The sequence below is a fragment of the Halichoerus grypus genome, chromosome 10 (genome assembly GCF_964656455.1).
Source record: "Halichoerus grypus chromosome 10, mHalGry1.hap1.1, whole genome shotgun sequence".
Lineage (NCBI taxonomy): Eukaryota > Metazoa > Chordata > Mammalia > Carnivora > Phocidae > Halichoerus > Halichoerus grypus.
Genome location: NC_135721.1, coordinates 105973572 through 105990516, shown reverse-complemented (window position 1 = coordinate 105990516; position 16945 = coordinate 105973572). Strand labels below are relative to the sequence as shown.

Genomic DNA, 16945 nt, shown 5'->3' with positions numbered 1-16945 from the left:
GAACAGGGAAACCATCTTAAGGGCAGTTAGGGAGAAGAGATTTCTTACGTACAGAGGGAGAAACATCAGAATAACGTCAGACCTATCCACAGAGACCTGGCAAGCCAGAAAGGCCTGGCAAGACATATTCAGGGTGCTAAATGAGAAGAACATGCAGCCAAGAATACTTTATCTGGCAAGGCGTCATTTAGAATGGATGGAGAGCTGCAGAGCTTCCACGACCGGCAGAAGTTGAAAGAATATGTGACCACTAAGCCGGCCCTGCAAGAAATATTAAGGGGGGTTCTATAAAAGGAGAAAGACCCCAAGAGTGATATATAACAGAAATTTACAGGGACAATCTATAAAAACAACATCTTCACAGGCAACATGATGACAATTAATTCATATCTTTCAATAATCACTCTCAACGTGAATGGCCTAAATGCTCCCATAAAACGGCACAGGGTTGCAGATTGGATAAAAAGACAGGACGCATCCATATGCTGCCTACAAGAGACTCATTTTGAACCTAAAGATACATCCAGACTGAAAGTGAAGGGATGGAGATCCATCTTCCATGCCAGCGGACCTCAAAAGAAAGCTGGGGTAGCAATTCTTATATCAGACAAATTAAATTTTAAACTAAAGTCTGTAATTAGAGACACAGAAGGACACTATATCATTCTTAAAGGGTCTATCCAACAAGAAGATCTAACAATTGTAAATATCTATGCCCCCAACATGGGAGCAGCCATCTACATAAGGCAACTGTTAACCAAAATAAAGAGTCATATTGATAACAATACGTTAATTGTAGGAGACCTCAATACTCCACTCTCAGCAATGGACAGATCATCTAAGCAGAAAATCAACAAGGAAACAAGAGCTTTGAATGATACATTGGACCAGATGGACCACATAGATATTTACAGAACATTCCACCCTAAAACAACAGAATGCTCATTCTTCTTGAGTGCACATGGAACTTTCTCCAGAATAGACCACATACTGGGTCCACAAATTGGTCTCAACTGATACCAAAAGATTGAGATTATTCCCTGCATATTCTCGGACCACAATGCTTTAAAACTGGAACTCAATCACAAGAAAAAATTTGGCAGAAATTCAAACACTTGGAAGCTAAAGACCACTCTGCTCAAGAATGTTTGGGTCAACCAGGAAATCAAAGAAGAACTTAAAACAATTCATGGAAATCAATGAGAACGAAAACACATTGGTCCAAAACCCATAGGATACTGCAAAGGCGGTCCTAAGGGGGAAATACATAGCCATCCAAGCCTCACTCAAAAAAATAGAAAATCCCGAATTCACCAACTAACTCTACACCTTAAAGAACTAGAGAAAAAGCAGCAAACAATGCCTAAGCCACGCATTAGAAGAGAAATAATTAAGATTAGAGCAGAGATTAATGAATTAGAAACCAGAAACGCAGTAGATCAGCCCAACGAAACTAGAAGTTGGTTCTTTGAAACAATAAGATCGATAAACCACTGGCCAGACTTATCCAAAAGAATAGAGAAAGGACCCAAATTAATAAAATTATGAATGAAAGGGGAGAGATCACGACTAACACCAAGGAAATAGAAACAATTATTAGAATTATTATCAACAACTATATGCCAATAAACTGAGCAATCTGGATGAAATGGAGGCCTTCCTGGAAACCTATAAGCTGCCAAGACTGAAACAGGAAGAAATCGACAACCTGAATAGACCAATAACCAGTGATGAGACTGAAGCAGTGATCAAAAGCCTCCCAAAAAACAAGAGTCCAGGGCCTGATGGATTCCCTGGGGAATTCTACCAAACATTCAAAGAAGAAATAATACCTATTCTGCTGAAGCTGTTTCAAAAAATAGAAACAGAAGTAAAACTTCCAAACTCATTCTATGAGGCCAGCATTACCTTAATCCCCAAACCAGGCAAAGACCCCATCAAAAAGGAGAATTTCAGACCAATATCCCTGATGAATATGGATTCCAAAATCCTCAACAAAATCCTAGCTAATAGGGTCCAACAATATATTAAAAGGATCATCCTCCACGACAAAGTGGAATTTATCCCCGGGATGCAAGGGTGGTTCAAGATTCACAAATCAATCAATGTGATAGAACACATTAATAAGAGGAGGGAGAAGAACCATATGGTCCTCTCAATTGATGCAGAAAAAGCATTTGACAAAATACAACATCCTTTCCTGATTAAAACTCTCCAGAGTATAGGGATAGAGGGAACATTCCTCAAGCTCATAAAATCCAACTATGAAAAACCCACAGTGAATATCATCCTCAATGGGGAAAAGCAGAGAGCCTTTCCCTTAAGATCAGGAACACGTCAAGGATGCCCACTCTCGCCACTATTGTTCAACATAGTACTAGAAGTCCTAGCAACAGCAATCAGACAACAAAAAGAAATAAAAGGTATTCAAATTGACAAAGAAGAAGTAAAACTCTCTCTTTTCGCAGATGACATGATACTTTATGTGGAAAACCCAAAGACTCCACCCCCAAGTTACTAGAACTCATCCAGCAATTCAGTAATGTGGCAGGATACAAAATCAATGCACAGAAATCAGTTGCTTTCTTATACACTAACAACACAACTGTAGAAATAGAAATTAGAGAAACGATTCCATTTACAATAGCACCAAAAACCATAAGATACCTCGGAATAAACCTAACCAAAGAGGTAAAGGATCTATATTCTAGGAACTACAGAACACTCATGAAAGAAATTGAAGAGGACACAAAAAGATGGGAAAATATTCCATGCTCATGGATCGGAAGAATAAACATTGTTAAAATGTCTATGCTACCCAGAGTAATCTATACCTTCAATGCCATCCCGATCAAAATTCCAATGACATTTTTCAAAGTGCGGGAACAAACAATCCTAAAATTTGTATGGAATCAGAAAAGACCGCAAATCGCCAAGGAAATGTTGAAAAAGAAAAACAAAGCTGGAGGCATCATGTTGCCCTATTTCAAGCTATATTACAAAGCTGTGATCACCAAGACAGCAAGGTACTGGCACAAAAACAGACATATAGACCAATGGAACAGAACAGAGAACCCAGATATGGACCCTCAACTCTATGGTCAAATAATCTTCGACAAAGCAGGAAAAAACATGCAATGGAAAAAAGACAGTCTCTTCAATAAATGGTGCTGGGAAAATTGGACAGCCACATGCAGAAGAATGAAACTCGACCATTCTCTAACACCATTCACAAAGATAAACTCAAAGTGGATGAAAGACCTCAATGTGAGACAGGAATCCATCAAAATCCAAGAGGAGAACATAGGCACTAACCTCTTTGACATCGGCCACAGCAACTTCTTTCAAGATACATCTCCAAAAGCTAGTGAAACAAAAGCAACAATGAACTTTTGGGACTTCATCAAGATCAAAAGCTTCTGCACAGCAAAGGAAACAGTCAACAAAACAAAGAGGCAACCCACAGAATGGGAGAAGATATTTGCAAATGACACTACAGATAAAGGGCTGGTATGCAAGATCTATAAAGAACTTCTCAAACTCAACACCCAAAAAACAAATAATCAAGTCAAAAAGTGGGCAGAAGATATGAAAAGACACTTCTCTGAAGAAGACATACAAATGGCTAACAGACACATGAAAAAATGTTCATCATCATTAGCCATCAGGGAAATCCAAATCAAAACCACATTGAGATACCACCTTACACCAGTTAGAATGGCAAAAATGGACAGGGAGAGAAACAACAAATGTTGGAGAGGTTGTGGAGAAAGGGGAACCCTCTTACACTGTTGGTGGGAATGCAAGTTGGTACAGCCACTTTGGAAAACAGTGTGGAGGTTCCTCAAAAATTTAAAAATAGAGCTACCCTATGACCCAGCAATTGCACTCCTGGGTATTTACCCCAAAGACACAGATGTAGTGAAAAGAAGGGCCATATGCACTCCAATGTTCATAGCAGCAATGTCTGCAATAGCCAAATTGTGGAAAGAGCCGAGATGCCCTTCAACTGATGAATGGATAAAGAAGATGTGGTCCATATATACAATGGAATATTACTCAGCCATCAGAAAGGATGAATACCCAACTTTTACATCAACATGGATGGGACTGGAGGAGATTATGCTAAGTGAAATAAGTCAAGCAGAGAAAGTCAATTATCATATGGTTTCACTTATTTGTGGAACATAAGGAATAGCATGGAGGACACTAGGAGAAGGAAGGGAAAAATGGTGGGGGGGAATTGGCGGGAGACATGAACCATGAGAGACTATGGACTCTGAGAAACAAACAGGGTTTTAGAGGGGAGGGGAGAGGGGGGATTGGTTAGCAAGGTGATGGGTATTAAGGAGGGCACGTACTGCATGGAGCACTGGGTGTTATACGAAAACAATGGATCGTGGATCACCACATCAAAAACTAATGGTGTATTGTATGGTGACTAACATAATAAAATTAAAAAAAAATAATAGGACAATTTTCTGTTAGGAGGTAATTTTTACTTTTTCAGTGCCAATAGAACAAAGGCTCTGTAGGAGGGCCACATGACTTGATGCCACACTATAATCACATGACTTTGCCCACAGCTGGTTCCCATCTATGGAGTGTCAAGGATTTGAAAAGTTTTAGAATACTCTCTACAAAATTTGCTATTAGTAAACTATTTAAAAGTTAATAGCCAACCCATTTTTTAATGGGTTTTTAACACTATTTACTGGATTGAAACTCATGCCTAGAATTGATTACACAGAGAGCTAGAATTTGAACACAATCCCATAGAGTGACAACTGTAATTTTGTGAGTCTTGCAGGTTATCCCTTTGGAACACAAATGTGTTCTGGGTCTATCCTAAGTATTCTACCAGAGTAACTATTAAGAAGTAATTTTAGGAATTATATGCCCCGCCAGTAACAACAGAACACAAAGAATTTTAATAGTATCAATTTTCTAAAGTATAATTTTTAGGTTAACATGATTAAGCCGATGTCTATTAACTAGAATCCCATTCAGGGAGATTTATGGAGTTTATAAATTACTGATTGGATATTAAAGATATCAAAATGGGAGAAACAGTTCATGCAAAGATGAGTAAGAAACTGTTTCTCTATCACTCCCTCATACAAAAGGAAAACCGAGACCCAGAATCCATCTCGATGGCTCAGCAAAGAACCTCCCATTGAGATAAATGCTGGTCCTATTTTTCTACATGTGCAGCTTAAGCATTGTGTGCATGTCCCAGAGGGGTCTCAGATCCATCTCTGCCTCAGCAACCCCTCATCATGCTTCCTGGTTCCGTGTACCACTTAAACTCTCACCTAGATCAGGTTCCTTTTTTATAAACTTATATAGCATCTCTTAACTTTTCCCTTTGTAATTCTTATCCCACTTATTCATGTCCATCTTCCCAAATAAAATATAAACTCTCTGAGAACACCCCACTCATCGTTTGAAAAGCCTGGTATCTTGAAGATCAAATATAGCAAAGTCCAGAAGGAAGCCAAGCAGCACGAAGCCATGTGCATTCCTCCCTCTCCTGCTACCTGCACGTTCACATGACTGACATTTCTCGGGTGCTTACTCTTTGTGAGACACGCAGGTGGCACAGGTAGGTAGAATAAAGTGCCTGTGGCAGAGAGGCCAGCTCTCTAATCTCACTTTGTTCTTCAGCACATGGCAAGATGACATATCTGAGCCTCCCTTTTGGTTAGGCGTGACCCCGTGACTAGGTCCTCTCGTAGGAATGAGAAAGAAGAAACGCGCGTCTGTGCCTCTTTGCAGCCTGGCTTTAAAATCTCCCAGAAACACTCTTCCATATTCTTTTCCCTTCAGACTGGTGGGATGAAAATGGCCATAGCCACCTTCAAAGCCACCATGTTAGGCAGCAAAATCTTTCTTCACTTGGGTCCCAGAAAAATCCGCATGAAGTAGAGCTACTGTTATCTGGGATGGCTAACCTGACCTAAGCGAAGCAGAAATTCTTGTTCTTAAAGCCTCTGAGGTTTGGGAGTCTGTTAACACAGCCTAGACTACCTAATACAGTTATCAATCTTGAGAAATTTGCATGTTCTAAGAAAGAATTCCTATTATTTTGGAATATGTTCCAGAATATCAAGTCTTCAAGACTTCAATCCCAGTCTTCAAGATTGGGACAAAGCAGGGGATTGCATTTTGCAATTCAGTGTTTTTGACTTCAAAAGCTGCAAGTTTTGCTCCCACCAAGGATGCATGACCAAGTTCACATAGGCTGAGACACTGCATAATGGATATTTTCTATATAGACAAATGAGCCTACTGAGCCAGTTTCTCTGAGGGAATGACTTGGTGGTATGGAAGTTTAATCATTTTCTTCTTACTACATTTCCTTCTACCATCTTTCCAAAGTGAAATATCCAATATTCATGGTTCAGTCCCTTAGGGGGTTTAAGAGAGTCACCTCATCTCCTTTGTATCTTTCCAATGCTACGGTGATAGGAAGGATTAGGTGTAGACCAGAGTCTTCTGAATGCCCTAGGAGACCAGATCAGTCCACGATGTCTTGAAGGATTAGCAGCATCCTTTGCCATCTGCGCCAGCCCTGACCACCTCCAGACCTCAGGACCAAGGGAAACCTGAGAAGTGAGTGAAATGAGTTTCTATAGGCAACACAATGACTATAACAAAGAGGAAGTCTTGGATCTTTGCACTTGTTCTTGCTTTGATGCACCTTTCAGAGTAGCTAAAAGGCACATGATTTGCATTTCACCAAGTTAAAGAGAAGAAAGAAAGAAAGAGAGAGAGAAAGGGAGGGAGGGAGGGAAGGAGGAAGGAAAGGAAGGGAAAGGAAGGGAAAGGAAGGGAAAGGAAGGGAAAGGAAGGAAGGAAGGAAGGAAGGAAGGAAGGAAGGAAGGAAGGAAGAAAGAAAGAAAGAAAGAAAGAAAGAAAGAAAGAAAGAAAGAAAGAAAGAAAGAAAGAAAGAAAGAAAAGAAAGAAAGAAAGAAAGAAAGAAAGAAAGAAAGAAAGAAAGAAAGAAAGAAAAAGAAATTAAGAAAGAAAAAGAAAGAAATTAAGGAAGAAAAAGAAAGAGAAAGAAAGAAAGAAGGAAGGAAGAAAAGGAAGAAAAAGAAAGAAAGATGGGGGAGCAAACAGATTGGATAGAGGATGGGCACAGGAAAATTATTTTTTTTAACAAAGCAGTACTTTTCACTGCCTAGGCAAATGACTTTTGTGAAAATGCTTTTATGAAAAGCAATACACTATTTTGATTTTACTTAGCACTATCATTAGGTTTGGATGCAAATAGAAGTTCACAATAAAATAAAAACATATGATCAAAGATTATATACAATTTTGTGACGCTTGAGACTCATATCTTGATTCCCCATTCCAGATGCTGCAGATGCTATCTGAGGAAGGAGAGAACACATGGATGAAGAGAAAAATAATTAAATATCACTGAGCTAAATAATTAAGACTATTACAAAAAAATATAAATAACAAATTTATAATGTATTACAATACAAATAAACAGTATTTTTAGCGTAAAAACTGCATTTGCACAAAGAAGCTATTTAGTAACAAATACATGAAACTACATCAGAAACATGTGAAAATGATCTGAGTCACACATATACAGGGGCGCAGTTCCCATGAAACTTGACCGAGAAGAAGCCATCTGAAAGCCATGTCTGAAACCACCAAAGGCCTTCTAACTAAATCTCCTGGTTCAGAAAAGCTGCTCAAAAAGCTGCCCCATCAAGGTTCATTATTTGGTTTTTCAAGAGAAACTGATCTTCTGAAGAGGATCAAAACGTAGGACTAAGGTAAAGATACTGAACAAGAAGGAACTTTTCTGTTGGCACAAAAGATTCACATGAATACTTTTCAAAACACTGTATTTGATGGGATGGGTCTGTCACACATTTATAATACTGGTAGAAATAACACTTCAATACTGAGCTGGACAGAGATAAGTTGATACACATTAGCAAAAGCACCAATCTTTCCCTTCTTTCTCTCACTTCATGTCAATTGAACATTTTATACTGAAATCTTAGGTGGACCCTATTGTTTCTATCCTTTTTTTTTTTTTTTTTTTTGGGGACTCTTTAATGTTTGCCATCCTGGAAAGCAGCATACAAGCTCCACTCTTAAAGACTTGGTTGTAAAAGTTATAAAGGCTAAGTGCTCAGCTAGAAGATGTTTTTATCATCCTTCCCCCAGAGGTGTTACAGAATGCCAGTTCTGCAGGCTTACATATCCTCAAATCACGTAGCAATGCCATGGTTATCAACAAGGATTTTGGCCATAAAAAAAGTCAAAATTTGGCCTTCTCCACTGTCAAAAGCCAACCTGGCTAACGCTTGTTTACTTTTTATTACAGTCGTTATTTTGGATTTCTTTTTGTAGTTAAAGAAGCCTGTGGCTAACAGGGCTCACACACCAGAAGAGGTTGTAAGTATGCACCCATGAGGTTCAGGGACCTGTGAAGTGAATGAGTCCTGCCTGTCACCCCATTCTGTGCTGAGACTTCAAAGAGAAAGAAAGAAGTGGGATTGCCTATCTGTAGCTCCAATAGGAGATCTCTAAGTAAGTTGGGGTGGTAGAGCAGATCTAGCAAGAGATGAATGATAAAAGAAACTAAAAAAAACGTAGCTAGAAGTTTCAGACTTTCCCTCTCATCAGAGAAACTACTCACATATAACGCACTGCACCCCCATTCTCAAATCTACCGTCACTTTTATTTAATTTTCCTAATTTTGATTTACAGAAAATACTATTCTGTAATTAGATAACTGATATTGCAACATAGGAAGCATGATTATTTTTTATTTTTTATATCAAAATCATGTTTCCACAGATTTGACTTCTGGATTAAATAGATTATCTCCAGAAAAAATCCATAAAAGCCTACTGAAATGTTAATCTAATTTCAAATTATTTTAGACTGACTTTTTTCCCCTTAGTTTTATATTCAGTAAATACTGAAAACCTAAAGGCCTCAAGTGGAAAGAAATCAAATTAGATGTGTACTTATCAGTCCATTTAGTAAAAACCCCACCTTTTGCCAGGATGTTAAAAAAAAATGGTTCCTATAGCCACAGAGGCTTCAACTCTCAATGAATCTTCTTCTCCAAACTGGTTTCCCCTCTTCCTCCAATTTTTTAAAAGTATTGTTGAGAAAGAACATACATTTCTCTTGTTATATAATTAGGTATTATCTGGGGTCCAATTGGAAATTGGCCTTACATTTATAAAAAGCGAAAGTGGATTTTATTTCTTCATTCCTTCCCTTCTGGTCAAACGCTCCACTTAAAAAAAAAAAAAAAGTTTTAATATAAAGAGTGTAAAGGGGGTAGGTATTATACAGAAAAGCCAAACTATGAAACCTTTCTTATTCCATACCTCTGAATTTAAACTTACTGATCTTTGAAAATTGTTTCAGCTGATTATAAGAGAAAGAAATCCAGTGACAGAAGGGCAGGCCCCGCTCAGCAATGATCCAGAAAAGCTTCCTAGGATCAGGGAGAGGGAGTTGCCACCATCAGGACCATGGTGCTTGGGCTGAGGCTGTGTTAGAGACGTACATGGCAGGAGGGGCAGGAAATGAGCAAAGTCAAGGTTTTCCCAGTCTGTCAGTTCTGTGATGGCCTCAAACTCAAGGTGCTGTTGCCGTCTGAAGAGAAAAACTATTGGCGACTCCTCGTGAACCTCACAGTACGGGGGGATGAGACTGTCAGGTAACTGAGTTGGAAAGATGAGAAATAACCATCTCTAAAAATTGGATTCTGTCAGAATAAAAACTCCCTTTGTGTGAGGCTTGCAACAGGCCCATCCAACCACTCAAGGGTAGAGGATCTCAGCACCTCCCCCTCCTCCAAGGACCCTGTGTGCAAAGTTAATACAAGGTAAGGGTTATCAAAACAGCCAGACAGGAGTATACTGCATATTTCTTTATAAAGATGACAGAAACTTTTCGAATTTCATAAACGTGTATTACTTGTTTTTCTGTCAGGACCCAAAGGGTGTAGGATCAACTTCAGACATCTTTCATAAGCTTGGAATCTAATTTTATGAATTTATTCGAAGACATAAATCAGGTAAGGCAGAAGTAGATGGATGGATTCTTTAAAAGAAATTGGGCCCCCTGGGTACTTTTAGTAGATTGAGTATTGAGAGATTTACAGGGATAAAATTCTTTACAAGATTAAGGAAGAAGGAAAGGAAACCAAATCTTTCATTTCCAGATATTCACTTTCATTAATTCTTTCACCAAAAGCACATCACTGAAAGAAAACCAGAAATGGTTTTGCACTTAATATTAAAGTGGTTCAAGAGCCAGAGAACCCCTTGAGATGGAAGCAAAACAACAAAGTATTCAAGTTCTCTTCACAAGACAACCTTGCACTGGCAACACTTAGGGCACTTCTGGCTTCAAAAAGAATATTGCTAAAGGATCCTTTTGGAAAAAAAAAAAAATTACTACATCTTGGCAAACAACAACAACAAAAATCTGTCCTGTAAAATCCCTACTTCCTTTTGAATCTCCAAAGGTTACAACATTTCATTCAAGATGCTTGGCAGTCACAGCTCCGTGGGCTTTGGTTCTGGATTATGTAAACCCTTCAGTCAGAACGAAGGCGGCTGATGTGTAGCAGCCGCTGTCGGAGGCCTCTCACTGAGGAAGTATTGTGAAGAGTGTGGGGCGCCTGCAGGCCCGTGTTGGGAAGTTGGAAATACTAAAGGTAAGAAATAAATCCTAACAAAGGAGATTTAGAGAATTGGGATGACGTCCAAGCTCTTTTCTACCACAATAACCAGGGCCCTCTCAATTTCTCTCTCTGAAAAAGTGTCTCTGTACCGTGGTGGCTGATGTCTCTTACAGTTTGACAAAAACAAATACTTAACACAAGAAGACTTCTGCAAGACCTCCCATGCACTGTGCGGATGTTGTCGTGTGGCTTGGCTTGCGTTTTATGGCGCCTGCGGGGTGCTTTCTCTGGTCAAAACTCTCTAGCCTCAAGCTAATGAATGTGTGCCCATGCCAAGTCCCCAAACAGATGCTAACACCCTGTTTTTCTGTTTCCTGATTGTCGTGTCTGAAACACTCTCATCAACATACATGAGACTTCATGCCAGAGACTACATGACTAGAGATTGTTTTTTAAGAGAAGCTTGCTCATTCAGAAAAAAAATAAGGATTTGATTTACACTGCAGACCAGAAGGAAGCTGACTACTCCTTTGGTCTGAATTCTCAGAAATACTGTCATTAGACCTGTGGGCCCTTATCGGCGTGCTGACTTCTGCGCTGCCTCAGGGTGTCTTCTGACACCTCTGTGTGGGCTGGGCTGGCCTGCTCGGGCACGTCTTCTCCAGGCTCGGCTTCTCCCCCGTCCTGGACCTCTCTCAGGGGCCCTTGGTCCTGGGCGTCATTCCTCTCTTCGTCCGCACGAGCAGCCGGGCTGTCCTCCTCCTCGTCCTCCTCTGCTTCATCCTCATCACCAAGGTCTTCTTTCTCTTCTTCCTCATCTACAAGGCTGTCCTTGTTTTCTTCTTCATTTGAATCGTCTTTTTCCTCCTCTGCATCCTGCGGCTGTTCAGCTTTGTGGGCCTCCTCTGACCTCCGAGTCTGCTCTGTGGAGGGAACAGAAGGGAACAGCCTCTCAATAAACTGATCATTCAGCAGGCAGTCGAGTGTGTCTAGCCGTGAAATGAAGTGGGGGGGGGGGGGCACGTGACAGTTTTCTCCAATCTGAAGCTATTTTATCACACAGCCCCTAGCTCCATCCGGGGCTTCCCCATTCCTCTCGGAAAATTTCACTGACCCTGCTGACTTTGGTAGAGCACAGGGCCAGGGAGGGCAAAGGTTCTTTCATGCTTTATATTTGGTACCTTACAGAACACTCAGCGACCCACTCACTCACTGGTCAGGTGATTGGTTGAGAAATGTGACTTAAGTCACAGGACTTCCCAGGAGCTTTTGGCCAGAGGCAAAAGGAAAAGCCTTCTCTCTTTCTACAGGAATTGTTCAACTGATAATATGTGAGTTAGGGCTGTTGAGAGCCCCCGAATCAGCCACAGAGAAGCAGAAACCTAACATCCCTTGTGCTGTGCTTGAAGCCAGAACATCCCTGGGTCTTCCAGTTATGTGAGTTAATTTAAAATTTCCTTTTTTTCCTAAGTTACTTTAAACTGGGTTTCTGTGATTTTTAACAATTCTAAGGAACATAATATATTATCTAATTATCTAAGGAAGTCTCCAAGCCTTGAAAATTTCAAGAACTTAAAAGAAATAGAAGTTTATTTAAACTCCCACATAAAATGCAACAATTTTAAAGTCTCATAAAAGTCTTCATGCAAAGTCTCAAAACTAGGAATAAAAGCATGCAAATCCAGGGCTGTTGAATCCCACAAATGGTGTGGGGCAGTGCAAGGATTTGGGGAGACTGTTCTTACAGGACTTAGGATAGTTAATGATACATAGTTGAGGCTCAATAAATACGAGTTGCCCGCCTTCATTCCAGTTTGAATGAAAGAAAAGGTATCAACTAATTGATGAAGGGCATACACTTAAAGGGAAAAAATAATTGCCAAAATGAAGTATTCCCTAATTTAAGGGGAAAAAAAAGAATTTTTGTTCAAATCTGATCTAGAGAACATATTTCAAAGAATTTGGTAAGTGGTGATGGTTTGGCCACCTAATGAATTGGCGGGGGGAAGAATCTAGTATCTCTGTGAGCACAAAAGGGCACACCACAGAATTCCAAAAATACTCTATCACATGAGTTTATCATACTTACCAGTACGTTCAGATAAATGCCTTGGAAGTGGTATATAGAAACATTCTGATATTACCACCAGGACCTGGAGGGAAAAAAGTGATTTTACTGTGACTAGATATGACATTTAATACCAAAGAACCTCAAATGTAGGCCTTGGTTCTATAACCAGATATTCACAGACAATTAATTAGCAGTTGGTCAAAAGTCCTCAAAAAAGACATGGATACAATTAAGAATCTCCTATTTTTCAAATGTAACAATGTAGGAGAATATTACAAATATTTAACAGGAGTCAGGGGTCACAAAGTCAAATGTCTATAGAGAGCCCATTACAAACAGGTAAATCAAGCAGGTATAAGAAAATAGATACTCTGAGCCAAGTCTAAAATGGCCTTTTTATTTTTATTTTTTTTTTAAATTTTACTATGTTATGTTAGTCACCATACAATACATCATTAGTTTTTGATGTCATGATCCACGATCCATTGTTTTCGTATAACACCCAGTGCTCCATGCAGTACGTGCCCTCCTTAATACCCATCACTGGGCTAGCCAATCCCCCTTACCCTCTAAAACCCTATTTGTTTCTCAGAGTCCATAGTCTCTCATGGTTCATGTCTCCCACCAATTCCCCCCCCCCTCATTTTTCCCTTCCTTCTCCTAGTGTCCTCCATGCTATTCCTTATGTTCCACAAATAAGTGAAACCATATGATAATTGACTTTCTCTGCTTGACTTATTTCACTTAGCATAATCTCCTCCAGTCCCATCCATGTTGATGTAAAAGTTGGGTATTCATCCTTTCTGATGGCTGAGTAATATTCCATTGTATATATGGACCACATCTTCTTTATCCATTCATCAGTTGAAGGGCATCTTGGCTCTTTCCACAATTTGGCTATTGCGGACACTGCTGCTATGAACATTGGAGTGCATATGGCCCTTCTTTTCACTACATCTGTGTCTTTGGGGTAAATACCCAGGAGTGCAATTGCTGGGTCATAGGGTAGCTCTATTTTTAAATTTTTGAGGAACCTCCACACTGTTTTCCAAAGTGGCTGTACCAACTTGCATTCCCACCAACAGTGTAAGAGGGTTCCCCTTTCTCCACAACCTCTCCAACATTTGTTGTTTCTCTCCCTGTCCATTTTTGCCATTCTAACTGGTGTAAGGTGGTATCTCAATGTGGTTTTGATTTGGATTTCCCTGATGGCTAATGATGATGAACATTTTTTCATGTGTCTGTTAGCCATTTGTATGTCTTCTTCAGAGAAGTGTCTTTTCATATCTTCTGCCCACTTTTTGACTTGATTATTTGTTTTTTGGGTGTTGAGTTTGAGAAGTTCTTTATAGATCTTGGATACTAACACCATTCACAAAGATAAACTCAAAGTGGATGAAAGACCTCAATGTGAGACAGGAATCCATCAAAATCCTAGAGGAGAACATAGGCAGTAACCTCTTTGACATCGCCCACAGCAACTTCTTTCAAGATACATCTCCAAAAGTGAGTGAAACAAAAGCAAAAATGAACTTTTGGGACTTCATCAAGATAAAAAGCTTCTGCACAGCAAAGGAAACAGTCAACAAAACAAAGAGGCAACCCACAGAATGGGAGAAGATATTTGCAAATGACACTACAGATAAAGGGCTGGTATCTAAAATGGCCTTTTTAAAAACACTCCTCTGGCCAAACAAAATTAGTCTGCATATGGCTGCCTCTCACCAATGGGTAACCACTGACAGTAAAAGACGATGTCAAGGTCTAGAATTCTTAAGAGTACCATAAGAAATTTCTACAGAAATAAATTGTGAGAAAAGTCATTAATGATATGAACTAAACCCTATTTTAGACGGTAACTGCCTTGGCTTCATCTCCGACCTTACTGCAGCATGAACCAGTTTCTATTTACCCTATAAACATCCCTCTCCCTTCATAAACTACAAGCTCCTTAGGGGCAGGTTCGTCCCAGTCCCTGTTGCACGCCCGGACTGGCATGGACCATGAAGCTACAGGTTGTGTCATGAACGGCACAGTTCCCTGACCGGGAATAAGCTGCAGTCATTCTTACACGTTCCCCTACAGCACCCCACACTGCAAACGTCCACCCAGGGAGAAGCTGCCCGCTTAGAAGGGCAATCCACTTCTTGTACCCAGCTAACTCCTGGACTTTGCCTTTACTTTGAATAATTGCCCAGGCTTTAAAATAGTAATACTACTTCTTACATTAGTGTTTTAAAGGTGCTCTAAAATTTTAAAGAACCTAAGAAGTCATAGTACTTTTGATTCAATTTCATAAACATCAAATGAGTACCCTACTTTATGTTCAGAATTATTACCAATCTGTATATTCATTTATTACTTTACTCAAAATTTGGTTCATTAGGTTCAAGGTATCATGTTAACCTCTGCGGGGAGGAGTTCCAAAAAAGGGAAAAAAATGGCAGTTTAATTATAAAGCAATATGGAGCATGAATTCCATAAGAAAAATGAATAAAGCACTTTGACAGATATTTACAAGATAACAAATACGACAACCAGTTATAGGTTTGGGAAGGATCAAGAATGGCCACTTGAAGCAGCATTTAAGGCCCTGGGCATAGTCCTGAGTGGATGGGTAGCACCAGCTGCCTGGCTCCTCTAAGCTACACCAAACTGGACTATGGGGGCTCCTGGATCCAGAGAAAGCCCTGAATGCCAGGCTGGGGAGACCCATGTGGTAGGGCAATGGGATGCATGAAGCTCTGTGGGTTGGAGAGGAACAAGCTCCAATCCACTCAATTGATTTGAACAGTAAAGAGGAAAACATTTCCATCTGAAAAGACTGAGGTTGAAAAATTTCATTTTCATGTGATAGTCCCTAGGGAAGATGGCAGAAGAGTAGGGGACCTGCGTTTCATCTGGTCCCTTGAATTCAGCTAGATTATCTATCAACTCATTTTGAACACCTGTGAATTCAACCTGAGATCTAAGAAAGGAATTGATGCAACTCTATAAGTAAAGAAGTGACCACTTTTTTGCAAGGTAAGAGGTGCAGAGAAGTGAATCTGAGGGGATATATCGGAAGATAAATCACAAGGGGAGGCAACCTCCATAAGCCGGCTACCAGAAAGTAATATAGCAGCAAAGCACAAAATCAGAACTTTTAGAAGTCTGCTCCTCTAAGGGATGTCCCTCCCTGAAAGATGCGCAGGTGGCGAAGCAGGGCAGAATCCTAGGTGGGAAGTGTGGTCTCAGGATCCCCGGGGTGACCGAAAGAACGGGGTTGCCCGAAAGAACGGGGTTGCCTGAGTGCAGCAGAATTCCCAGGCATTGGCGTGGGAAGGCAGCTACAATTAGTGAGCTTGGGAATGGCCTCTCAGCTAGGTGTTGCCATACATCACAAACTGCAGCATGATCAGGGCGACCGCTCACCAAGCAGGGGCCCAGCAAGTGACAACCGCTGCGAGATCTGGCTCCTTCCCCCAGGAGGAGCGGTGTGGGTGCGCACCATCAGGCAAACGCTCCAGAGCAGGGGCCCAGAGAGTGGCGGGGCCTCCAGGAGACACTCCTCTGCAGCTGGGAGGACTGGTGCGCGTGTGCACCGCAGGAGTCTGCGGGGTTCAGCGCACACAAAAGGGATTGACTACCTTTCCCTGAGGGTGTGCTGGAGAGAGGGGGCCGTGATCATTCAGCTCTGGGGCTGGAGATCAGGGCTCTGCTGCCATTTTTTACTTTTGTTTCATGCCTTAAAATGGTGTGAAAAGGCTTCAGGGAACAAAAATCACACGGAGCAATGCGAAGCAGCTTCCAATGAGCCGGGCCAGGAGTGGTGCAACTCCACAAAGGTAAAGACACCTGAGTATCGGTGCAACAGGGCCCTCCCCCAGAAGACCAGCAGGATCCTCGGGCAAATACCAAGTGTATAGATCACTCAGAACTGAAAAACTCCCGCGCTGGGGGAAAATAGTATATAGAATTAGAGGTTGAGCCCTTTGTTTACAGGTGAAAAATAACGTTTACTAATGTAATTTGGTCATCACAAGGCTCAATCAAGAAAACAAACAAAAATCTAAACTAGCAGCCTTGTTTTGACTTACCATCTTTTAAAATTAGGAAAAAGTAGGAAACATAATCGTTAGGCTTATGGGGAACAGTAATTTGACCAGGAAATCACTTCTATGGAAAATATCGTGTTCCTCCTGGC

General features: G+C 40.6%; 1 protein-coding gene across 1 annotated transcript in view; it reads right to left on the bottom strand.

The window, feature by feature from the left end:
• Nucleotides 1-7464: 7464 nt before the first annotated feature.
• The window catches only part of TMX4 (thioredoxin related transmembrane protein 4), a 45709-nt gene continuing 36228 nt past the window's right edge, over nucleotides 7465-16945 (bottom strand). The window contains exons 7-8 of the mRNA XM_036122368.2: nucleotides 12778-12841; nucleotides 7465-11611 (exon numbers count right to left, since the gene is read on the bottom strand). Of these exons, the coding sequence (XP_035978261.1) occupies nucleotides 11247-11611; nucleotides 12778-12841 (429 nt within the window). The 3' untranslated portion in view covers nucleotides 7465-11246. The remainder of the gene's footprint in view (nucleotides 11612-12777; nucleotides 12842-16945) is intronic.